The following is a 25,955-nucleotide window of genomic DNA, read 5'->3' on the forward strand; positions in this document are numbered from 1 at the left end:
GTCTAAATGAAACCAACATTGGCCCTGACTTTAGGATTTCTATTTATATCACGTATGCATCAAGAAGAAATCCAGGCTTGAGCAGGGCACTGTTATGCGTGCGGCGCGACATACCCTCTTTTCTTTTACATTCGTCGGACTGCACGTGCCAGAATTTGTAGGGTGCGACATTCGGTTCCAGAAACTTACCATCATCGTAATTTGTGTTTATTCGCAACCATCGACACGCATCTCCGAATCATCCCTGGTTCATTTATTGGGTAAAGCTTAGGGACTCACCCTCATCTGTGGAGATTTTAATGCGCACAATACCACGTGGGCAGTACTCATACCGATTCACGTATAAGAACACTCGAAAAAGCAATTGATCGATGTGGTCTTGTACTGAATGATGGATCAGTAACGTTTTTAAGAGGTAATAATTATGCCAGCTGTCTAGATTTGGCTATAGCCTCCCCTGAAATTGCACGACATATATACTGGTGCACAGAGCTCGAAAAACGAGGGAGTGACCATTACCCAGTTCTCATGCGACACCCAAGAATTCAAGTGCAAACGACAACATTGATTTCAAAGCTAAGTGACTCGAAACTATTTCGTGAACATACTGGACGTGACTTGGTGCAAGTTAAGGAACTGGATACATTTATGTCCTGCATTAAAAGCAGTTACTCCCGTGTGACAAGGTTTACACCCGTTCCAGCAGGCCACTCCAGTGTAGATGCAGACTATGAGCACCTACGAGCAATTAGAAGACGAGCAGAACGTCGATATCCCCGCACTGGGAGGCTAGAAGATTACAAGAAGAGTCAGGCCACACATATCCAATCTAACCGACACATGCAAAAGTTAGGTGGGAAAAAAATGGCGCGATGTCTGCAATTCATAGACCCCATTTACTCCACTTCCGAAAACCTGGCAATCACTGCTTTAAGTCATCCAGTGTCCCAGCGAAATTCATTGAGAGCATTGACCACATCTCTTAGATTATCCGAACGTGATGTTGCTAATAAGTTTTGCACAATGCTGACTGGAACTGGGCAATCGGTTCACAACTCTACTGCACTGCCTAATTCTGTGGAGAAGCAAATCCAAGATGCATACACTTCATCACATGCTCAACTGGATAACACGTATTCTTCACTAGAGATGCGTACTGCGCTATTACGAACCCACGTGAAAACGGCAACCCGTCTCGACACCGTATCGTACAGGGTGCTAAAAAATCTAGGACCCAACGGCATGCCAGTTCTTCTACGGATATATAACGACATGTGGACGAAGCCGTACGTTCCAATGTGTTGGAAGGTAGCGAGAACCGTCCCTCTGCTGAAGCCCGGTAAATCACCACTTTCAGTTGACTCATTTCAACCAGTCAGCCTCACTAGCTGTGTATCTAAAGACATGGAAAAAATGGTTGACAGACGATTACAGTGGTGGATTGAAGCTAACAACTCTCTTCCAGAACAGATGGCTGGCTTCAGAAGACGGCGATGCACCATAGACTGCGTCTTCGACCTCGTTACATTTTTAGAACAGGAAACGAGGTGTGGAAACATGGCTGTTGCGGCGTTCATAGACATTAAGAAGGCGTTCGACTCTGTCACCTTTCTGTGCTGTACAAGCTTACCTCACTGGGGGTTCATGGTCGTATCCTTCCAAGGATCACCAACTTCCTGAGTAACAGACAAATATATACATTTCAACTAATAACAGAGACAGCGATTGTTTCAGCATGAGCAGAGGTGTACCCCAAGAAAGCATTCTAAGTCTGCTTGTTTTCAATGCTGCAATGGCACGTCTTCCCGAAGTGCTGCCCGAAGCCTTGAACATATCCATGTATGCAGACGACATAAGCATATGGACGTCCCAAAAATCACTGGAAGTGATCGAACATCGGCTTCACCAAGGACTAAATTCAATAAGTGATTACCTCAAACAGCGAGGCATGAAGATTTCTCACGCCAATTCGGTAGTTCTACCGTTCACGTGAAAGACAGTGAAACACTTGAAGCCTTTTGTGGATGGCCAGAGAATCAAAATCGCACGAAAGCACCGCTTCCTTGGTGTTAACTTAGACAGCCAACTCAGATAGAGTCACCATATTGCTGATCTAGAAAATCAAGTGAACTGCACCTTAAATGTTATACGTCGCATCGGGGGACAAAATGGAACGGTACATCAGCGTCTCTACTCCATGTTTATTGTGCACTAATCCGACAGAAAATTGCCTACTCTGCGCCAGTTCTCCACAACATCCCTCAGATGTCTCTACACCGACTTCAGCTGTTACAAGCACAAAGCTCACGCATAAGTCTGGGGGTTCCACTGGCAACATCAAGTTCTCTGACACTGGCAGAGGCAAGAAAACCCAAATTTATAATTGTGCGTCAAATCTGTGCGTCATGTTTAACAAATCACTATCAACGTGCTCTTTACCTGTGGAGTGGAAAAAGGCCAAAGTTGTTCCTGTGCATAAAGGAGGAAGCAGAAATGATATATCTAACTTTAGACCTATATCCCTGACATGTACAATCTGTAAAATCTTGAAGCACATAATTCTTAAACAAATAACTGTTTTCCTAGAAGAAAAACGTATATTATCTCCCTATCAGCATGGCTTCCGCCGAGGTCTTTCAACCATAACTCAATTAGTGGAATTAACACATGAGGTATCCCAGAGTATTGACAACCAAAAACAAACTGATCTAATCTTCCTCGATTTTGCCAAAGCATTCGACAAGGTATCGCACAAAAAACTACTTCAAAAACTTGAGGCCACCTTAGGAAATTCTACTGTTCTTAACTGGATCAAAAATTATCTTACTGATCGTACACAGTATGTGGAATTTAACGGTGAAACCTCTGCTACCACCTCCGTCACATCTGGAGTTCCGCAGGGCTGTGTGCTGGCGCCAATTTTGTTTCTTCTCTTTATTAATGATTTGCCAACAAATATTAAGGAAAAAATCAAATTATTCGCGGATGACTGCGTGCTATATCGAGAAATAAACTCAACGGAGGACCATGTAGCTTTAAATAGTGCTTTACAAGATGTTTTCTGCTGGTGCCGTAAATGGCAGATGTCACTTAATGCAAACAAGTGTACAATTTTATCAGTAAGTCGAAAAAAAACTAGGTCAAATTTTCTTTACACCATTAATGACATTCCCATAACTAGAGTAAGTCAGCATAAATATCTTGGAATTATTATAACTGAAGATCTAAGATGGGATGCACACATAAGTTACGTTACTTCAGCTGCACTGCACCGTTTGTTTACACTCAGATACCGGCTTCGCCAGGCCCCGCCTTCTCTAAAACTGCTTGCATACACTTCCCTTGTGCGATCATTACTAAAATACGGTAATATTATTTGGTCACCATTCACAAAACAGCAAATCACGAAACTGGAAGGAATACAAAGGAAAGCTTTGAGGTTCATCTACAACAAGTACAGACATACAGATTCTCCGACTGAACTAATGAAAAAAGCTGGATTACTTACTCTAATGAATAGAACAAGGTTAGCACGTGCAAAATTCATACATGAATTAATACATGGTCATTTAAACATTGAAATATCCGCCTATCTTACGTTTGATCAAACTAGAAAAACACGCCAGAAACACCCAATGAGACTTAACGAATACTCCTTCAACACAAACTGCTTTAGGTACTCATTCTTTCCGTTAGCCACTAATGAATGGAATAAACTGGATCCGAGTATCTCCAGTACTACCGAATTAGCAAAATTTCTAACCCTTGTCGAAAATGAACTTTGTATTATGCAAACGGAATCACCTGGTTGATTTTAATATGGGTGTTCGTGTGAACAATGTACGAGCGAAGTATCATGTCATCATTTTTTTTTTCTTTAAGAAATTTTTAGTACTGAATCCAGGTGAAGAGAAATCGCCCTGTTGATTCTTGAACATGTTTCTGCTTTTCAGTGTGTATAAATTTGCCCTTTCTTGAAATACTTTGCCATATTGTAGGGTAGTTTCTTATTGCTGTGATTTCTTGTTGTGTTTCTTGATGCATATGCCAATATGTCAACCAATGTGTCAACCAAGTCGCTGCATTTATTTTCTTCTGACAACTTCTCTTTACACTAATGTTTTATGCCTTCTTTGATCTGAAATTGTTAAATGATCCGGTTCTGTTAGTTTCATTCTGTACTTTATCGCGATGTATGTCTTTATTGTGTACCTATTCGAATTTTTATGTTCACGCCCTTCCTGCTAAAATCCCTGATGGGATTGGCAGTATGTCGAAATAAATAAATAAATAAATAATAATTAGAAAATACGGAGACATGTCGGCCCTTTTTTCGACTAGTCACGCAAGACCCTTCACATCCGCTCATACCCTACATCGTGAACCATGCAGATGCGCAAATACACCATGTGTACCAACAGTACATTTCCTGGCTTCCTGTGTCGACACATTAACCATTGAACCAAAACTACCCGCCATGGCTGCTTGAGCTACCAACTATTGAAACGTCAATAGAAGGACTTCGCAGCAAACATGAAGTGCCAATCGTTGCTGCACAGCAGTTGGTATCACATCATCTGTTTGACAGGTACCACAGATACACTCACATGTACACTGACGGCTCAGTCACCAAAGAGACAGCGACATCAGCATTTATAATTCCGGAATCGCATGAATATGCATGTTGGTTGGGCCATCTCTCCTCTTTAACAACGTCAGAGCTCATAGCAATTTTATTAGCCATAAGCTTTTTTAAACTATCAACGACACCAAGAAAATGGGTGGTAATTACAGACTCTCTGGCAGCACTCACATGTGTGAAAAATGCCATTTCAAGACACACTGATGTGCGTATAGTATACGCTACACTAAAAGAGCTTTCAGATGCTACGAAGTCGATTCATCAAGTGGCATTTTAGTGGGTTCCCAGTCACTGCGGAATCAAGGGAAATGAAATGGCAGATGAGTTGGCAAAAACTGCTCATCATTCTATGCAAACGTGCCTCGTTCCAGTATCTCAATATCATGCAACTACAATTTTAAGAGCAAAATGTGAATTATGCCCGTTTACCTGGTTCACAGACAAAACAAAGGAATTGATCTTTATATGCTGTTGATCCTAATCTTGAATACCAATTAGACTGTGACCTCCCAAGACGTATCAAAACCCTCATACATCGCCTACAACTCGGAAAGGCTTACACAAAGCACTTCCTATTTCGTATTCAGTGAGCAATATCGTCAGCATGTTCATGCGGCCACGACGACAAGGATATCTGTCACCTCTTGCTCGAGTGTCCAAAACACGACACGCACCGAAGGGGACTAGAACAGGAACTCCATAAGTTAGATCCCGAGCGGCCATTTGCGTTGAATAAAATACTAGGTCTATGGCCATCCAAAACAAATGGCAAAGCAATGAAGGTGCTGCGACAATTCTTCGAAGAAATGAAAATTTGTGACCGCTACTGAGCGGACATAAGTTAAAAGAGCGTGGTGACTACGTGTTTGTTCTGCCCATCGGAGAACTTTTACTCTCACCCATGTAGGACTGTATATATGTATATATGCTATTTTTTTTCTTTATTTAAAACAATCAAGTGGAAAGGAATAGCCGTTGCCAAGTAACGGTGACAAAAACTCCTTCGTTTATTTTCTACTTCAATAAAAAAAAATCTGAAGTTTTACATATCTCTGTCTACGAGGAATGACCATGCCCTTAACATTGCTACTTTTTTCACCCCACACTGACATGTTCAAATACAGCTTTTTCCCTTCAACTGTTGCTGCCTGAAAGTATTCATTAACTACCATTGAAAAATTTCTGGAAGCGTGTTGATGAATGTTGATTTGTTCTTGTTGCTTTTTTTTTTTTACTCCTGCAATAGCCTCACCAAGGCTGCAGTATGTAAAAATAAATGAAATGCATGGCAACTCGCGCTTTCCATTATAACCCGCGAAGTGCACACATCAGCTTCTCAAGATTTTCTCTAGACATATTGTAAGTCATATAGTTAGCCTCTAGACATATTGTTAGTTAAACATAATTGTCTGGCATATTTTCTGCAAACTCACCTTTTCTAATAATAATTGTTAGGGTTTAATGCCCAAAAACCACCATGAGACACCGTAGTGGAGGGCTCCGGAAATTTCGACCACCTGAGGTTGTTTATTGTGCACCTCAATTTAATCACACAAGCCTCAACCTTTTTCGCATCCATCAAAGAAACTCACCTTCTTTTACATGCTGCATTTATGGATGACATTAGAAAACGCTGGAAAGAAAATGACCTTCTGAAAAGCAGAGGAATTCGCAAAGAATATGGAAGCCAAAAGAGAACAGATTGAAACATAATTTCAAATTAAGCTCAAACAACAAAAAGTTAGATTTGGGGCAAAGACAGAGACAAAGATTAAGGCGCTAGGCAAAATTATATTGCAGCAAGTGCAGCAAATGTTGGCCGATTTTGGTGGGAAGTATGCTTATGCAATTTACAAATGTATAATGATTACATTGGTACACACTTCCGTATCTTTCTCTTGTACATAGAAATCTGATTTATTTTTCTGTAGACTCGCTACTAGCCTTTGGCTATGGGTCCAACCAGTTTTGGTATTTTTTTTATCTGATCTCTTGAATTTAAGCTAGACATATACTTATGAAGCGTGGAAGCTTGGGCAAGTTGGTAGGTAGTTGGTGGGCAAGTTGGTTTGTTGAAAATCAACGCTCTTTTCTGTCCTTGTTTTTTCGCTTCCATAGTTACGAGGTAACTACTTCTAGGTTGCGCTGTTCCTGCATTCGGCATTTATAAATATACGCTAGGACCTAGGTGCCCACAGACGGATTGGAGAACATGTGACTCCGCCAGGGGCAGACGAAATAGCTACACGATTCGGCAATGAAATTTTCTAGCATACAATAAAAAACGGTACATTTTGCAACGACACTTCAAAGACATTAGCATCCCAGATGTTATAATGGCGCAGGACAGGCATAGGCTGGCCGAATTGGCGGGATACAAGATATTCGGCAGTACTCATGAGGAGACAAAGGGGTTAAGAACGCTGGTTAAGCAAAATAAGGCAGTGGCGCAACACGACATGAAAATCAAGGCAATAGATCACATTCTCCTTTAACTCATGCCCGTGTGGAAAACAGAGGACAGTCGTTTTATTTTAGATATTTACAGCAGTCCTAATATACACAGCATAAATCCTGCACACTGGAAAAACCCCAGCTATAATGGGCAACTGAGCGGTAGTGATTAGAGGCAATTTCAACGCCCCATACGGTGCGTGGAGATACAAGATCGAAACACAGAAAGGCAGGAACTTGTGGTTGCACAGGCTGGAGGAAGACCTGACGATCGTGACCGATCCATCGATTCCTACAAGAACAGGTAGTAGCATTTGCGCGGATACTACGCTAGATTTGACACTCACCAAGAACGTAATGAGCCCACAGTAGATGCTACATGACTTGAGAGGCGACCACCATATACTTGAAATAATGGTGAGGGCAGGGCCAAGCAAGGCAAAAGGCAGACAACTTTAAATTGTCGACTGGGAAAAATTCAGGAAGAGAAGAAACCGACGAAACGTCTGAGGAATAGACCGAAAAATAAAATGAGACACGACGGCATCCACGTAAACTGTGCCAACCAAAGCGTAGCTAAAGAGAGTAGACAATAAGCTTCTACAGATGTGGGAAGCTAAGGAAGGATTACTATTAGGGTAAAAAAAACAAAGACATAAAAGAGTGCAGAATACAAAATAAGCTTGGTTTTGGTGAGAAAAATATATCTGTTATGCGAAGTCGTTCCTATGATCTAGAGAGCATTGAAGAAAGATTATTGACATGGGCATCCCATGACATTGTGCTGCTGAACGTCACTGCTAATTATTTAAACATGTCTACGCACTCTATTGCAGTATTTCCCGAGTATAAGCAGGGCCGTGGAAATATTTGTTTGTTTTTTTAAAGAAAGATAACTGCTTTGTCTCCTGTGTTTATTTTTAGTGAATCAACTGATGACCATGCAGCAAGGGATATCTGCTAAGTGTTTCATGTCATTAGAAGAAAAAAATAGGGTGGTGTGACCCGCATATATAATGTATTTTGCATGAGTGTTGATGTTAGGAATAGCATATATATATATATATATATTGAACAGCAGTGGCCTAAAGATGCTACCCTGATAAACGTCATTTGTAATACTTAGCCAGAGTTATTTAATTATACGAGTTGCAAAACTGTGCTCCAAAATCTGAACACGGAGTTCGCCCAATTTTTCTGAAGTTAGCCGACGTTTGCACCACCTGGGAGTGGCAACACAAAACACAAATAATGCATTTATTAGTGGGTGTTGTGCTCAACACGTGGCGTGACAATCTGATCACTTCAAACAGAAAGGCCAATGACGTGCAGATTTTCATACATGAAGCCTATGGGGAGTTTTGAAACTATACAATTGAATAACTCTGTTACTTAGCATCTCTGAAGCGCAGTTGTTAACGACTACGTATTGAGACTGTCAACCGAGGTATGACTTCATTAGGCTAAGGGTGAGGCCACGTACACCATAGTGCTGTAGTTCACAAAAATAATGCTGTGATTTAAACATTTTTAATATTGTGCTGACCATGAAAATGCCATAAGTAGTGAGAGAACTGCCCCTATGGGAAGTAGTGGTGTGGCTGTACAAGACGGGATAAGTTACCAAGCTCCTATCCCTCGACCGTAGTAACATGTCTAGCGTAAATTTGCAGTTCATATGCTTCTGATGACATCAGCTTTATGCTCTGTTACCATCATTTTCAGCTCGACAAAGCTATCAAGATATGCCTTCCCTACTTTCCTACGTTGAGGAATCGTAAAAATGGAATTGACTTTCAAGATAAACTGGTGTGCGCAAATTGAAGACAAGGACACACAAAAGAAAACTGAATTTTATTATCTGTCAACCTTCAATTATATACTTACGAAAGAACATAGTTACGTCCACGTGATCACATGGCCAAAAATCAAACAGCTGACAAGCATAGAAACTTACACTCACTATTGCCATGCGCTTTTTTTATTTACACTATATTTCATTCGGTTTTCGGCCAAAAAGCCTGTCTGGAATGCTTACCAAAAACTGCGCCTCATTCCAGAAGGTTCACGATTATAGTAAATCATTTTGTTAAGGCTACGCCCACTTTGTGAAACATTTCAGATTATTTTGGAACCTATGTTGCCACTCGCGATAAAGCTAGAATGTTCGATGGCAAGTGTATAAATGCCAACACGCTTCGCCACTTGTGAGTTGATCGACGGCCGATGCTCTTCTCGCCGCTATCAGTGCCAGTATGTTGCTGTAATCCGACTTTTTTCTTACGTGGCCACAAATTCCGCTGAATAAACAGTTTAATCTTCAACCAACTGTCTGCTCTCTTCATCGACGTCACGATCCCGTGACACTATCAAACGAGTTAAGTTTTTTCATTCTGAGGACTTGAAAAGAATGAAATTATAAGTTGCGATTCCCAAAAATGGAGTTGAGGTACCTATTTTGCAATTCTGGTCAGTGCCCTTTTAAAGGAGCACTGACATCAAATTTACTCATGTCAAAATTTTTACGCCAACAAGTAGCTATTGACTCCCTAGTGCAATTCGCGACCTAAAATGCATCTGAGGTACGAATGAATATCTGTAATATTGATTAATATATCTGCTATTGAATGTAGTTCAAAGTGGGTCGAAAGCTCACCAAATTGTAGTGCTGTCAGCGCAACCTCGCGGCCACATCAAGGCCTCTGCATAGCTGATGCTGCTTTCACAAAAAATGGTGACGTCACGCACACTGGCATTTCGCCTGCCAGGAGCGCACGTGCAGTCATTCCTGCCGTCTCTCTGATGATGTAGACTAAAGCCTCTCCGTGCATCTTCCATCGGCTAGGTTAAGTAGCGCCAACTCGTTCTTCCCCTCTCCCTTTAGCCCCAGCTTCGAAGAAGGGGCCTCGTACTGCCAGTGAAGCCCAACTTGTTCGCCAACACAGGATTTACCCTGTAGCAGCTCAGCGCAAAAGTGAAGCGAGAAAATGCGGCTGTTCTTCTTAGGCGTCCAGTCCCTCTGTCCATTGGTGCATACGAAGTCGACCTACTGGCTCCGTTGAGGTTCGTGGCTTGGAAAGACATGAAACGCCAGGCAATTTCTGCTTTTTCCGTGCCTCGACGTGCAGGTTCCCACTGCGCCGCAGTTCCCGACATTCTGGCACGTGTTGTCACTCTGAATGATCGTACTCACGCTGTGGAGCACATGTCAAATCAGTCGATGTGACACGATGAATCGCACACATTCTTCAACACAGCGAGGAGAACCATCAGTGAAAGCATGGCCGGTAGGTAGTCGGCTCCAAACACTCAGATCGTTGACATCATTGTTACTAGCATATCATCACTCAGGATGGAAATTGTGGAATGTATCACACCGAACACATAGCACTAGTGTCGATGTCGCAGGACAGCCTATCTTTCGTTTTTTTTTCCGTAGCTTTTCTACGCTGTTTGAGATCGAATTAAAATAACTTCCACACGGCAGATACTATTCGAATTTGGCCAAGAACACCTATGCATACCAAGCGATCGAATGATGGGCACATGTCGATCTTTAAATTTGATGTCAGTGCTCCTTTACGACCTACAAGCCCAATCGGGGACATGTTTTAAACAGTTAATGCCACAGTTCACACACAACTAAGATTATGCTTAAAAATTGGTTTCAACTTGACTAAAGACACTCAAGTTGTGCTATCACACACACTGAAAAAAAAAAACCACAAGAATCTCAGGAAAAGCCTGATTACTCCCCATGAGGACGAAGAAGCTGAGGTTTGCTAAGAAATGCCATTTTCAAAGCCACTATGCATCACAAATGCACGACATGGAGCACTATTTCGTTGAGCTTAATGGAGCACTAACACGATCTTGAAAATCGTAACAGGGAGATTGTACAATTCTTTGATATGCAATGTTAAAGCTCTCCACATGCCAGGGTCAGGCAACACACATAAAATATTTTTTAGTTTCATTTTGAACTTTTTGCCACTGAGCACCAGCGACCCAGCCCCGCTGCAATGGACATTATCCCGATGAGTCAAAACTGTTCTACCGAGTTTGCGAATCCTGCACGCAACGTGAAATATCACTGTCACCTCAGTGGACAGCAGTTGCCTCATCTGTATTTACATGCACCACGAGCAGCTGACAGATCTGCCACTTGTACATCACGAGTTGCTGTCGCGTCAGACTGCCATGAAACGTCACCGAGAAACCACCCTCTCAATATCGAAATTAAGACTGTTGCTCTGAAGCCATGGTATTATAATATATATGATGCATTCTCTGTCACTACATTGCTCTCTTCTCGAGGTTCTCAACGTCAGTACTTTTACTTAAACTAACAACTTGTAAATATTTAAATTCATGTCAGTAACGTACTGGTCTCCAAGAAACAAGTTCAAGTTGAAGGTAAAAAATATCTGCTTCAGAATTGGATGCACTTGATCCATCCCTAAATGAGGTTATGGGGACTGGAGAGGATAATACCCTTATAATATAATGCAACTGAAAGGACATATTCCAAGCCCATGAACATACTGCTTATAATTACAAAAGGGCGCCATGTAGCAAGATAATAATACGAGGGAGCATTTGAAACGCATGAGCCCAAGCACGAGAGAGAAGGTGTGCTCCCTTTTGCTTTGTTGTGCGGTTTTCTTAGTATGAATCCTTACTACTAGCCCAATTGTCCCTTACACACTGCTTACTGTAATTATATTTTTCGTGCATCATGCAAAGATGAGCTTCCCACATGCACTAGTAGTTTCACTGATTATATTTAAGTAAATATTTTTACCTCACTTGACAATGAAATTTCACAGCATAATGTAGTTGCCACTGCTTCGTGGAACCTTCCTACAGGTAACAAAATTAAATGTGCAGAACTTACGGCACTATTCAACATACTTTTTCTAGGTGGGCAGCAGGAGCCAGACAAAAGACTATGAGGAATGAACCCACACATGCACCAAGTATGTGTATTTTTTAACACATGTGAAAGAAATAAAATGAGTTATTACCATTAGCTCTATCGAACAACCTGTCTCAAGGGTGCAGTAAGTGGCCACGAGAGATTTTTACAACTCCAAGGCTCTCGCCCGTTCTGCTCTAATAACCACCAAAATTTACAATGGTGATTGAAGTATATGTTTCGAGCACCTACCACCTCTTAATTTTTTGCCAAAAGAATAAAAAATAACATCCTTGCGCACACTGGGAGCAAATGAAAGAGCCTCACATGCGCGCCACATCCTCTGGGTAGAAGACTGGACGCACGTCGCCCCTAGCCGCCCTGTAGAAGCTGGGCTCCTCGATGGGTGGTAAGGCACGGTACACATCAAGCCAGCGTGGTTCTTCCGAAGGCATCATGCCACCAGCCTTCAAAAGGCCCTCCACCCTGCGCAACAATTAACGTTCCATTTCTCTCATCTGGCACGAAGATGCAAAAGGTGAAGCTATACATGCAAAAAAGTGTTCTGGCCACCTCCGCTCAAACTGAATGACGCACATGCAGGATATTGCCAGATAGTGTTGCCAGCAAGTGTAACCCCATTGTGTTTAAGCAGTTGCTCACAGATTGCCTCACGTTCTAATACTGATTGTGAATTTAGACTGTACTCCCTGTTTTTTCATTTCAGCAAATATTCCATTTCTCCAAGAAGTGTGTTTCAAATTCGTCACCTGAAAAATTGCATGACTGATCAAGACATCTTGAGGGGCTAGTCACATGTCTAACTTTTTGTGTTATCCCCCCCCCCCCCCTTATGTAAATCTCCAACAAGGGGCCCTTAAGGGAAAAATAATGATGATATGAAGTGAGGCAAGGTCTAGGAAAACTAGTTGGTGCAGTACACGAGGCAACGGCTGTGATGCTATGAACTGAGAAAGTCCTCGGAGAAATACGTCAAATGACATTGACGTGCTTGGACAGTGCTTCTGCATCTGCCCTTATCGATACCAGAGCTGCCATATCTGTTACCGACGCAAAACTTTGCCACTTACTCCAAAAAGTGACAATGCTACTTTGTGGGATGTCCCTCCATACCACTAGTTCACAGAGTATTCATGCTACAGTAGTGTGCGCTGCTCGCGTTGTTATTCAGGATGTTTTGTATGTCGTCAAGTTCATCATCATTACTGCATGGTTTGATGATGCCATCCTGGAATGGCATTTTCTCTACCGCCACGACATCGTCACTTACAGTGGCCTCACCGAAATTGAACTCTCGCCGTTGTCACATTTGACACCAGTAATCAGCTGCTCGACACCGAGCAAGATGCTTGTCAAAGACGATACGACAGTGCCTCCAGGCTATGTCGGTCTACTGCGCCGGTCTCTTTGACACAACTGCACTCTTTTTACCATCTGACGATAGTTGCAGTAAGAAAGGGTTGCTAGTACTTTTTGCGACTGAGCAAGTCACTCGGACCAACACCACTATTTTTGTTATCAACCCGTTTCTATCAACCCGTTTTCAAATGCAAAGGCTTTGCTACAAAGCATTTATAATAGGGCACCTTCGAGCAGTTGCGACAAATCCACTGGACTTGGATGTGTCGCGAGACAAACCTCATAAGACAAATGCACTAAGACATAAGACAAATGACATAAGACAAAAACCTCATAAAACAAATGCACTCCAGTGCATTTGTTGCGCGAGACGCACGAAAGGAAGCCGATCACCAGGACCGAATTTCCTCTCTGCAAGAGAAAAGGCTTTCCTGATTCCCTCTGGAAGTACGGCAGTGCATTGGCGTAGGCAAGGTTCAAACTAGGGGTTGTGGGCATAGCGAAAGACGAGTCTCACAGTATGTAGCGTGCCAAAACGAAACAGCGCCGTGCTACAACGTTAGCAATCACAGCGTAGGCAAGAAAACAACGCCTTGCATGATCACTCGACTCTATACAACGGATCATCCCGCTGGCGCTCGCTTATCGACAGAACTGTGGCCTCTTCAGACTCATTATTACCAATTTTATAAGCGCAAATACGGTACCAGTGCAATAGATGTTGCCCCTAGGCATAATCAAGCCGCATCATAGTAAACGTGGCAACAAATCAGAAGAAACCAGAGTCTTTTGCTCATAAATAACAATCGTAGTACATGAAGCAAAGGATCACTCGCACCTCGTGAAAATGGAGCCCAACTTGTATATGCGACTGCCAGCCATGTCCCGCAGCCCACAGCTTGCCTATAAAGTGTGTGCTCGGTTAGGGCAACGCCTCCTCTAGAAAGATGCCTGAGGAATGGCTTGCGCTCCCAGCGGAGTTGGCCTGCCTTCAGTTTTAAACAAGCTCCGCGCGGTGGCGCTCGCGACCGACACTATTGCAGGTTGACGTTGCGTACTGGTACTTCCGGTACTGTGCATACTACAATTTGCACCTGGGGGGACACGGTGCGCATGTCATCCACCCCTTTCGCCAAGGTCGTCGCTAGTCCTGACGATTCTTTTTTCAGGACGTCATTTAACCCTCCCGCAATTACAACGAGGTTACGATTGTTAGCTTTAGCTGCGAGTTGTTCACCCGCTTGACTCATTACTGTCCCCAGCGTTTGTCCTGGGAACGTCCCTATCGCAACTCTCTTGTCGCCTTTCACCCTTTCTTTGATTGCCGCTGCGCATCGGACTAAATTTGAGTCACCGGCGATGATGACCTGTTCAGACATTCCTTCTGAAACCTGCACCTGGCTGCTGACTAGGTGACTAGCGTGAGTCGCGGCTGCTGGTTTGCTCCCTCCCTCCCTCAAAACTACTTCCCGGTAGCTGGGCCCTGTGGCCAATGTATCTGCCTTTGTCATGCCCGTTTCCCTCATCTCTCCAGCACGGGGGGTCGTCGCCATAATGCTTCCGCCGTCACCTGCGTCTTCGTTCCCCTTCACGACCTTCGATAGGCCCTTCTCGGCTGCCCGGAGCCTTTCCTCCATGGCTGACGTTTTCTCTCGCTCCTTCGCCAATGCATTCTCCAGCTCTGCGATTTTCTCCATGAGCCCACTCTGGACCGCCATCATATTTTTCATTTTCTCCTCGAACTCGCACTGTCTACACTTGGCGTCATCTTCTGCTTTCTCTTCCGCACTAATTTCCACCTTCCGCCCTACCCCGCACTCTGAACACTTTACGGTCTTTTTGACCATGGCTAGCTCAGTTTACCGATGCCCACGTGTTAGAAAACTGTACTAAAATACACTGGTCTAAGGCAAAAAGAACCACAATAATACATAAATACGCTACACTTCACAGCACCTGCGCATGCACGTGGTCGGTCTACGCGCAGGCCTCAGCCACGTGGTGGCTGGAGCAAAAAAAAAGACACAGTACAGAATACTAAAAAAAAAACGTACACCGTACTAGACCTAATCAAGCTTTACGCTAGCGCCTTACGTTCTCATAACGCTACATACAGAGGCAAGCAGGAAACATGCAAAAACACTTATCTGTAGCTGTCATTCCGGAGCTCTCCAAAAACACGTCCGACCTCCTACCCGCCTCCTACCCGTCGGGCAAAGAGCGGTTATCGACGCAAACAAAGAGATATGGCGAATTAGTCGAGAGAAGGGTTTCGAGGTAGTGGATTTAAACAGGGAAGTGCACTGGTGGGGTGGATTCCAAAGAGACAAGATTCATTTCGATAAGAGGCTTGGACACGAGGTGGGCTGGCGACTGGCAGGACGCGCAGTAGCTTTTTTGGGGGGCTCACGGGCCCTTCGGAGTCCGGGGTAGCTCGTAACAGGGAAAACAACCAGGAGGACGCTTTGACAGGTAGAATTGCGAAAAACCAGAAAAAAGGTAAAAGAAAAAGGAAAAAGGCGCGTGTTGCAATTAGTTACATAAACATGCAGGGTGGCAGAAAGAAGGCAAAATGGTTAGAGATTGAGGAGCAGTTAAACAAAGAACAGATAGGCGTGTATGCGGTTACAGAAACACACCTTAGAGACTTGGAAGAGCCACCACATATTAAAAATTATGTTTGGGAAGGGTGTAACAGGACCATATCGGAAAGGAAAGGTGGGGGTGTAGGAATGCTAATTCACCGCGGAGCCAAATGGGTTAGAGTGAAACAGACGTGTTCAGAGCACCTCTGGGTTCTGGGCACAGTAGGTGGAAAGAAAACGTGGCTAGGGGTAGCCTACTTGTGGACGGGGAATAACTGCAGAGAAAAGAATCAGGAGATAGTGGATTGCATGAGTGCGGATATTAAGGAATTTGGTAATGGGGCCGAAATCATCCTTCTAGGGGACATGAATGCCCACATACATGACCTTGACGGATATTCAGACACCAATGGGAAGTTATTACTAGATCTTTGCGAGCAACATAGTCTGGAGATAGTTAACACGGGGCCTAAATGTGACGGCCAGATCACATGGGAAGTCGGAAACAAGCAATCAAGTATTGATTATTGTCTCATGACTGAAGGAATTTACCACAAACTGACAGAAATGAGGATAGACGAGGAAGGCATTAACAGATTGGGTAGTGATCATAAACGAATAACATTACAAATGGGATACGAAACTAAAAATATGAGCATGGAATCAAAGTCTGGCAGCTCGTATTTAAATGACAAACAAATAATAAATATAGCCGCAAGAGTCGAGGAAGAAGTAGGCGAAATACCAGGCAAGGACTGGGAGTATAGTGAGCTGTTACATCTAATGACGAAGGAGATAGGGAAAGAGAAGAAAACTGTTTGCTGGAAAGGAAAAAGGAAGCCAAAAAGTTGGTGGAACAAGGAAATCCGGGAGGCGATCGAGAAGCGACGCGAAGCATCACGGGAGCATAGAAAGGCAAAAAAGGAGAAGCGGCCGCAGGACGAAGTAAAAAAAAATATGGGAAATATATTTGGAGAAAAAATCCCTTGTACAGAAATTGGTAGAGGCAAAAATTAAAGGTGAAAGTGAACGCTGGATGACAGAGATACACGAAAAAAAGGAGGCCGCGCCTAGGATTTTTTGGAGCCACATAAAGGCGCTAGGTAGGAAGTCTGTCACAACGCAACAACATATTCTAGATGAAGGAGGAAATCAATTGGAAGGGTACGAAGCGCTAGGTTACATCCAAAAGGTAACAGCCGATTCGTTTCAAAAGAGCGTTCAGGGGATCTCCCCGGTGAGTAAAAGTGTGGCGGAGAAAGCAACAGAGGAAGAGCTAGTACTTGATAATTTCAACTGGAAAAGGGCCGAAGGAAAAATTCCAAAGCGCACTGCCGCGGGTTTAGATGGGATTCCCGTTAGCCTCATTAACGAACTAGGACATAACACTAAAGAAGCATTGTTAAAAGCAGTAGAAAAATGCTTAAAGGACGGACAAATACTGGACAGTTGGCGACAAAGTAGAATGAACTTAATCTATAAAGGCAAGGGAGAAAAGGACAAGATTCGCTCGTATAGACCACTAACCATTACATCGGTGCTATACAGGTTGGCGATGCAAGCAGTAAAAATGAAAATAGAAACGTGGGCCGAACATAACGATATTTTGGGAGAACTTCAGAACGGATTTCGAGTCGACAGGCGGTTAGACGATAACCTGTTTGTTCTCACTCAGTGTATAGAAATATCTAAAATAGAGAATAGGCCCTTGTACGTGGCTTTTCTAGACATCACTGGGGCATACGACAACATTAATCAGGAAATTTTGTGGGATATATTGAAAGGAATGGGCATGGGCGACGACTGTATACAGCTTTTGAGGGAGATATACCGAGAAAATACAGTTTGCATAGAGTGGGAAGGAATGCGTAGCAAAGAAAACGTTGAGGTTAGCAGGGGTCTGAGACAGGGATGTCCTTTGTCCCCACTGTTATTCATGCTGTAGATGGTGAGTATGGAAAAAGCGCTAGAAGGTAGCAACATTGGTTTTAATCTGTCACACAAACAGGGCGGCATGATGATTGAGCAGAAGCTTCCAGGTTTATTTTATGCGGACGATATCGTCTTATTTGCGGACAGTCGAGATGATATACAGCAGCTGGCGAATATATGCGGAAGGGAAGGTGAAGCTCTTGGACTAGGATTCAGTGTAACGAAGTGTGGATTGATGGTATTCAATGATCCCTGTGATCAGACGGTGTCCATACAAGGCCAAGAAATACCGAGGGTAAGTGAATACAAGTACCTTGGAGTATGGGTAAATGAGAGTGATAGATACATGGAGGTACAGGAAAAAGCCTCGGCAGCAAAAGGAAAGAGGAATGCGGCAATAATGAAGCACAGAGCGTTGTGGGGATACAATAGGTATGAGGTGCTTCGAGGTCTGTGGAAGGGTGTAATGGTTCCAGGGCTTACTTTTGGGAACTCAGTGGTGTGCATGAGGGCAGAGGTGCAATCGGGAATGGATGTAAATCAAAGGACTGTGGGACGCCTCGCGTTGGGTGCTCACGGGAAGACGACAAACGAGGCTGTAAAGGGCGATATGGGGTGGGCAGGTTTTGAGGCGAGGGAAGCGCAGAGCAAAATAAGGTTCGAAGAAAGGCTAAGAAATATGAAGGAGAGTAGATGGGCAGAGAAGGTGTTCCGTTATTTGTATAGGAAGAGCGTGGACACACAGTGGAGAAAAAGAACTAGAAGACTCACTAGTAAATATACGGCTGGTATTGTGAGCCATATGTCAACAAAGAGCGTTAAGGGAAAAGTCAGGGAGGCGGAGAGGATTTACTGGATGGCAGCTATGGAGAAAAAACCGGCTTTGAGTAACTACCGAAAGGGCAAAAATGAAATAAGGAGGGAGGCATTTTACGATAATTCAAGGGGAAGCGCTTTACTGTTTGAAGCAAGATCGGGCTTCCTTAGAACGCGTAGTTATAAAGCAAGATTCAGTAAAGAAGAAGAACAATGCACATGCTGCGGAAAAGATAAGGAAACGGCGGAGCATGTTCTGATTGAATGTGGAGATATCCACCCAGGTGTACGTTTGGGCACGAGCCTACAGGAAGCCCTGGGTTTTAGGGACAACAATGGAAAGCTGAACACACCCGCGATTGAAATAAGTAAGAGACGGTTAGAGTATTGGTGGCAGAAAATTAGAGAGAAAGGACAAAAATAAATATTGGAAAAATAAAATATGGACAGTGTGCCGTAAATGGCAGAGAACTTAAGCTGAAAATTTACCTTTTTTTCCATTAAGATAGAATTTATCGAAGTAGAGGCATTAGGCCAACATAAAAAAAGGGAAAAAAAGGTTTTTTTTTTTTTGTCGAGCCTGGTGGCATACTTGTCACCACCCCGTTATAAAGGGGACGCTCATAGCATCCATCCATCCATCCATCCATTGCAGATTATTAAGGAAAGACTGCAGGATTGGATAGAGGATGAGGGGGTGCTGGGGGAACTTCAGAATGGGTTTCGGCAACACAGGAGGTTGGAAGACAATCTGTTCTCACTGACGCAGTGCATCGAAATAGCAGAAAAGGAACACAGGCCCCGGTGGCTAGAATTTTCGGATATCAAGGGAGCGTACGATAGCGTGGTTCAAGAGGAATTGTGGGGAATACTGGACACACTAGGCGTAGAACATGTATTCACTAATCTTTTAAAGGGTATATATAAAGGTAACAAGGTAGTTATAAAGTGGGAAAAACAGGTATTCAAGCCTGCAGAGGTCAAACGAGGGCTTAGGCAGGGGTGCCCCCTGTCACCCTTATTATTCATGATGTACCTACTAGGATTAGAGGCAAAATTAGAGGGAAGTGGACTGGGCTTTAACCTCTCTTTCATCAAACAAGGAAAACTTAATTATCAGGCACTACCAGCATTAATGTACGCAGATGATATAGTGCTAATGGCTAACAACAAGGAAGATTTGCAGAGATTGATGGACATCTACGGTAGTGAGGGAGATAGGTTAGATTTTAGATTCAGTAAGGAAAAACCAGCAGCCATGATTTTCAATGACAACGAAGGTAGTGAGCTTAGAAAACAGGAGGTCACGCTAGAGATAACAGATAAATACAAATATCTGGGCGTATGGATAAGCAATGGGACCGAGTACCTGAGGGAACACGAAATATACGTGACGACTAAAGGTAACAGGAATGCAGCAGTGATGAAAAATAGGGTACTGTGGAATTACAATAGGTATGATGTTGTGAGAGGAATATGGAAAGGGGTCATGGTTCCTGGGCTGACGTTCGGCAATGCGGTCTTGTGCATGAGATGAGAAGTTCAATCAAGATTAGAAATTAAGCAACGTGGAATAGGTAGGCTTGCTTTAGGAGCTCACGGGAATACACCAAATCAGGGAGTACAAGGTGATATGGGATGGACATCATTTGAGAGCAGGGAAGCTAGCAGCAAGATAAAATTTGAGAAGCGATTGAGGAAAATTTGGGAGGAGCATTGGGCTAGGAAGGTTTTCAGCTACTTATACATGAAGAATGTCGATGCAAAATGGAGGAAGCGAACCAGGAAGTTGACTGGTAAATACTTAGAAAACAGCAGGTGGCCAAACAAAAAAGAACTATCGGTTAAAAAGAAAGTGAAGGAAACGGAGAGTGACATGTGGAGAATGGGCATGATTAAGAAGTCCGCACTATAGTTCTATCGAACTTTTAAGCAGGAAAAGCCAAGGAAAGGATCTATGATAACACTCGGGGCACTTCTCTACTATTTGAGGCCAGGACGGGAGTACTGCGAACCAAGACATATCGGGCCAAATACGAAGGAGTAGGCACAGTATGCAGTGCGTGTGGAGAGGAAGAAGAAACTGCCGAACACTTGATAATGTTCTGAACCCTATAGTTCAGGATGATGGCGCAGAGTTTTTCAAAGGACTAGGGTTTAGGGACCGGGAGGGCAAAATACACCTTAAGCGGGTAGACTTGACTAGAGGGGTTATCTGATTGGTGGCTAAAGTCAAAGCACGAGTGAAAATTAAACTCTTCACTGCAAAATACGAATCCTCAAACTCACTTTTTAAGAAAAAAAAAATAAATGTAATTTTTGGTTCACTAGGTAGTATGGCTTGGTGGCGCTAGCCACTGCCTAATCTAAAGAGTACTGCCATATCCATTTATCCATTCATTATCACGGCGATGGGCGGTACCAGCTTTGTCCCAGCTAAGCGTTCTTCATCTGTGGCACGGAGGAAGAAAAGGTTTCCTTCCTCCGTGATCTGCAGCCAGCGTTTCTAGACTAGGTAAAGTTGCAAAACTCCCCGCGTCAGACTACTCGTCACGCGGCGCCGGGACAGCTTCCGGTTTGGTGGCACTGGCGGTGCAACAAGCTTCCGCTAGCAGATGAAAACGCGTGGTCGTCGTGGCAAGACGCCGTGGCGGCCGTTCTGAAAGAGCTTTGCCAACAGTATATTATCGAGATTTGTTGTGCTGCCGCAGAAACTTAATACTGCGTAATATTTAGTGGTGTAAGGCAAATACAGTATAATTATGGTTTTCTAAACTGCCCACAATAAACAATGCTTGATATATATAGCATAACATACGAGTCTGTCGGTTAGTTGCTGGTTGGTGTACGTTCGCAATAGTTTTTTAGACACGAAAAACCCAACTACAATGTCTGGCCTCCTCTTTTGTGGCTGTGTTTTTCGGGCTTGAATATAAATTACAACTATGTGGCGCAATCTTGTGGCTTTTGTCTGGTTAAGTAGTCAGCTTTTTTTTTTCATGTCAGTCATATTATCTAGCAACTTAGACAGTCGAAAAGCTACGCATGCGGCCATTTTCTTGAGCATGTCTTCCCTCTGCTTCTTCTGGAGTTCCTCTAATGAAACGTGTTAACACAGCTGCAGCCAAAGTTTCGAGCAGAGACCGCACTTTGGGGTAACGGTGAGCGCTTCGTAGTCATTACTCGCAAGTCTGCTTGCTGATGCATTGGGACAACATGAACACACTTGCAGCTTTTCTATGTCCTCCAGAAGTTCTGCCCATTTGGATGATGGTATCTGCTCTGCCAGGCGACTTGGCTAAGCGATAGTGACGGCAGCTCATGGTGACTGTCATGTCTTCTGCGACGACAACGCATTTCTCCACAAATAGCGCTATTTTTTTCTTTGAGCCCTAAAAACACCACAAGACGTTTTGTCTCGCCATTCTCAACAACGTTCCGCCAGCATGCAGAAAAAAAACGTTTTCTATGTCTTGAAGCGAAATGACGCCACTAGTTGACGGCATGCCGAGACTTATTTCACTGTCTTCGAGCTCAGTGCTCGGAGATAGTCTATTCGTTTTCGCCAATGATATTCTCGAAAATACCCCACTCCTATCGGGCAGCTTTCGCTTCTTTGTCGCGGGCCCCGCGACAAAGGTAAGCGGGCAAATTCGAGAATATTCGTGGAACGCATCCTTCGACGAGGTCCCACTTTCCTCTTGCGATTTGTACCTTCTTCCCATATGACGTGAGTGAAAGTCTTCAGGATGTCCTTCTCATGAAAGTGCATATCACACACACGTGAGGTGCTGGGCACTTTCTTATCCGCACGAGGAATAGCGTGGTCCCATACCTCTCGCTGCTCAGGTACACGTGGGCACAAATGAAATGTGTCTCTCATTTCCCGTAGCTACTCTACAGCCGAGAACGCAACATCCGGGCATGATGAAAACACGCAACACTTTCAAAGCAGAACAGGGCACGCTGAAGCACAAAAGTGTTCACGCAGAAAGAAGCCTCCACAGATATCGACGCACTGCAACATGCACAGCGATGGGCGTTACGGGAGTGACGCGAGCGAGCATGCAGTGAGTGAATCTGGATGCGACAGCAGCGCTACATTTGTCGCTGGCAGTGGCCGCGCCGCGCAACATCGCTCAGTTTCGCAACTTACCTAGTCTAGAAACATTGCATCTAGCCACCACACCACAGGGGCGCGCACGCCGAGAGTTGTTCGAGACTTGCAATTGTGCACCACTGTTTCGGAGGCTATGCAAAGTGTTGCGTTGTTGCACCGTTCGCCACAGGTGACGCTAGCGACCGAGAACAATTTTTGCATGTTTTGAGCTTGTCTTTATAAATATATGGCAGCGGTTGAAATCTTCGTAGCACTTATTTTATGGTACGGCTTCTTCGGGAACCAGTCACCAGGTATTTATTAGTTAGTGCGGGTGTGTGTGTTTGAATTTTTTGTTGTTTTTTTTTCTTTTGCCACCCCGTGGGGGAGGTGCGCGTGCATTGAACACGCAAATTTTTGTAGTAGAGCTTAGACTTTCTTTTTTTATCGTAGTGCGGGGCTCGAGTTTAGTGATTATCGAGTATCGGGACCATTGGTGTAAAAAAGACATGGTTAAAAAGACTGTAAAGTGTTCAGGATGTGGGGTGGGTTTGAAAGTGGACCCACACGTAGAAGCGGATGGAGAAGAGGCTGACGCGAAGTGTAGGAAATGTGAGGTCGAGGAAAAAATGGAGAAAATGATGGTTGCCCAGAGTGAACTGCTGATGAGAATCGCCGAGCTCGAGACTGCGTTGGCGACAGAGCGAGAGAAAACGAGGACAATGGGAGAAAGACTGAAGTCCGCCGATGAAGCACTAGCGAAGCTGAACAAAGAAGCGGCCTACGGCGAGAACAGTAGGGAACCGGCAACCAGAACGGTGGAGAAGGAAGAGCAAGCAAGTTTGGAAAAAACAGGTTTAGCCGGTTCAACTGTCGCAAGACCCAGCTTCAGCGAAGTAGTGGTGGGGCTGGGAGGGGACAAAGCAGTCGGCGTCACAGGTGCAAGTAGCCCCCAGGTGCAGGACGCTCCAGCTGAAAAGTCACAGCATGTGATAATCGCCGGGGACTCGAATTTAAATCGATGCATAGAAGCCATCAAAGAGAGGGTAAGAGGTGACAAGAGGGTTGCAGTAGCGGCGTTCCCAGGACACAAGCTTGAAGCAGGCATGAGGCAAGCGAGCGCAAAACTCAAAACTACATCTGATATACGAAACCTCGTGATAATTTCAGGCGGTTTAAACGATGTCTTAAATGAAGATACAGCAGGACTAGCAGCCACACTGGCGAAAGGCGTCGATGACATGCGCGCCACTTCGCCTAAAGTACAGGTAGTGATATGCACGATACCGGAGGTACCGGTGCGTGATAGCAACCTGCAAAGAGCGGTTGTCAACGCAAACTAAGAGATATGGCGGATGAGTCGAGAGAAAGGCTTTGAGGTGGTGGAAATAAACAGAGAGGTGTATAGGTGGGGTGGTTTTCAACGAGACAGAATTCACTTCGATAGGCGGCTAGGTCATGAGGTGGGTTGGCGACTTGCAGGACACGCTGTAGCTTTTTTGGGGGGCAAGCGAGCCCTTCGGGGTGCAGGATAGCTAGTAACGAGGAAAACAACCAGGGAGACTCTTCGACAGGTGGTATGGACAGATACGATTCCAAAGTGGGACCAATATCTAAGATAGGTAGAGTCCGGGGCAGAAATAGACGTAGCTACGAGCGCCGAGCCAATTCAGACATAGGGTATATTAACATGCCGGGTGGTAGGAGCAGGCTGAAGAGGGAAGAGATAGAAGAACAGCTAAGGGAAGAGAGGCCGATGGTATACGGCTTTGTAGAAACACATCTCAGGGACATGGAACAACCTCCGAACAATCCGGACTACGCGTGGGAATATTGTAATAGAACAGAAGGCAGCAGAAAGGGGTGTGGTATTGAGACATTCATTCATAAAAGTACAAACTGGCAAAGGGTCAAGCAGGAGTGCAAGGAACATTTATGGCTAAAATGGAAAGTGGCAGGTCAAATGACACTCCTTGGTTTCGTGTACTTGTGGACGGGATCAAAGGCCAGAGAGGAAAACCAGGCAATGGTTAAGCGTATATAAAAGGACATTCAGGAGTTAAGAAGAGAGTGCGAGATAATTATACTAGGAGATATGAATGTGCACATAGAAGATATAGATGGGTATACCGACCCGACAGGCCAAATGATCATGGATATGTGTGAAAGGTTCGATTTGATCATTTGCAACAGTACCGAGAAGTGTGGAAGGCCAATAACATGGGAGGTAGGAAGACTGCACTCGACGATAGATTATGCACAGATGTCACAAAGGATGTATGGTAAGCTCAGGGGAATGCACATACATGAAGGTGGCTCGAGAAGTCTGGGTAGTGATCACAAACGTATCAAGCTATGTTTTGTAAGAGCAGTGAAAGTGGGAAGGAGAGAAGATGAGCAACCACAGGAAAATTTTTATTCAGAAAGGCAAATTGAAATAGCAACTAAACAAATTGAGAAAGTAATCACGGAGGATAGTAAGACAGTGTGGACATACACGAATCTAGTTAGACTGTTTGAGCTAGAGCTTGCTAAGACGCGTGACAAGTCACCCCGAAAAAGAAGACACTAACCCTAAAGCTGGTGGGATGAGGAGGTTAAGAGAGCCATAGCGAAACGTCAGGAAGACTCTAGAAAACACAGATATGCTAAGCAGCCGGGTGAACCGACAGATGATGTTGAAAGAAAGTGAGAAATCTTTCTAAGCTGTAGAAGGGATGCATCCCTTCTGATCAATGAAAAAATTAGAAGAAAGGGAGCTCAGGGGCTGGCAGAAGTACATAAAAAAGTTAGAAAGGCAGCTGCGAAATTTTGGAACCATCTAAACTCCCTAAGAAATGAGACGAGCCTAGAGCAGAGGTATATAACTACAGCAGAAGGTGCTAGGCTAGAAGGGGACGAAGCAATCGAATATATAAGAACAAGGGTGACTGAAAAATTTCAACAAAGAAATGCTTTATGCACCACAAAAGACAAGGATGAATCAAGTGGCGCAATAGCTCCATTTTCACAACGAGAGGGGGAACGGGCTGAGAAAAGGGTTCCTAGTAATACATCAACAGGCACAGATGGCTTTCCAATTATACCGATAAAAACATTAGGTCCGAAGTCTAAGCAGGCTTTGAGAGG

General features: G+C 44.1%; 2 protein-coding genes across 4 annotated transcripts in view; one reads left to right on the top strand and one right to left on the bottom strand.

Annotated features, from left to right (window-relative positions):
• The window catches only part of mRpS23 (mitochondrial ribosomal protein S23), a 42,760-nt gene extending 28,392 nt beyond the window's left edge, over positions 1-14,368 (bottom strand). For 2 of the 3 annotated variants that reach the window (XR_005109447.2, XM_037419592.2), the window contains exons 1-2: positions 14,233-14,368; positions 12,342-12,500 (exon numbers count right to left, since the gene is read on the bottom strand). Coding sequence is in view for 2 of the 3 variants with exons in the window: in XM_037419592.2 (XP_037275489.1) it covers positions 12,342-12,500; positions 14,233-14,276 (203 nt within the window). In the remaining variant the exon portion in view is untranslated. Of the gene's footprint in view, positions 1-12,341; positions 12,501-13,724; positions 14,093-14,232 lie in introns of those variants that run through there. The other variant, XM_037419598.2, reaches the window with a different exon arrangement.
• Positions 1-25,955, top strand: part of LOC142804253 (uncharacterized) — a 325,610-nt gene that overhangs the window by 254,460 nt on the left and 45,195 nt on the right. The window lies entirely within an intron of this gene.

This window comes from Rhipicephalus microplus, chromosome 3 (assembly GCF_043290135.1).
Source record: "Rhipicephalus microplus isolate Deutch F79 chromosome 3, USDA_Rmic, whole genome shotgun sequence".
Lineage (NCBI taxonomy): Eukaryota > Metazoa > Arthropoda > Arachnida > Ixodida > Ixodidae > Rhipicephalus > Rhipicephalus microplus.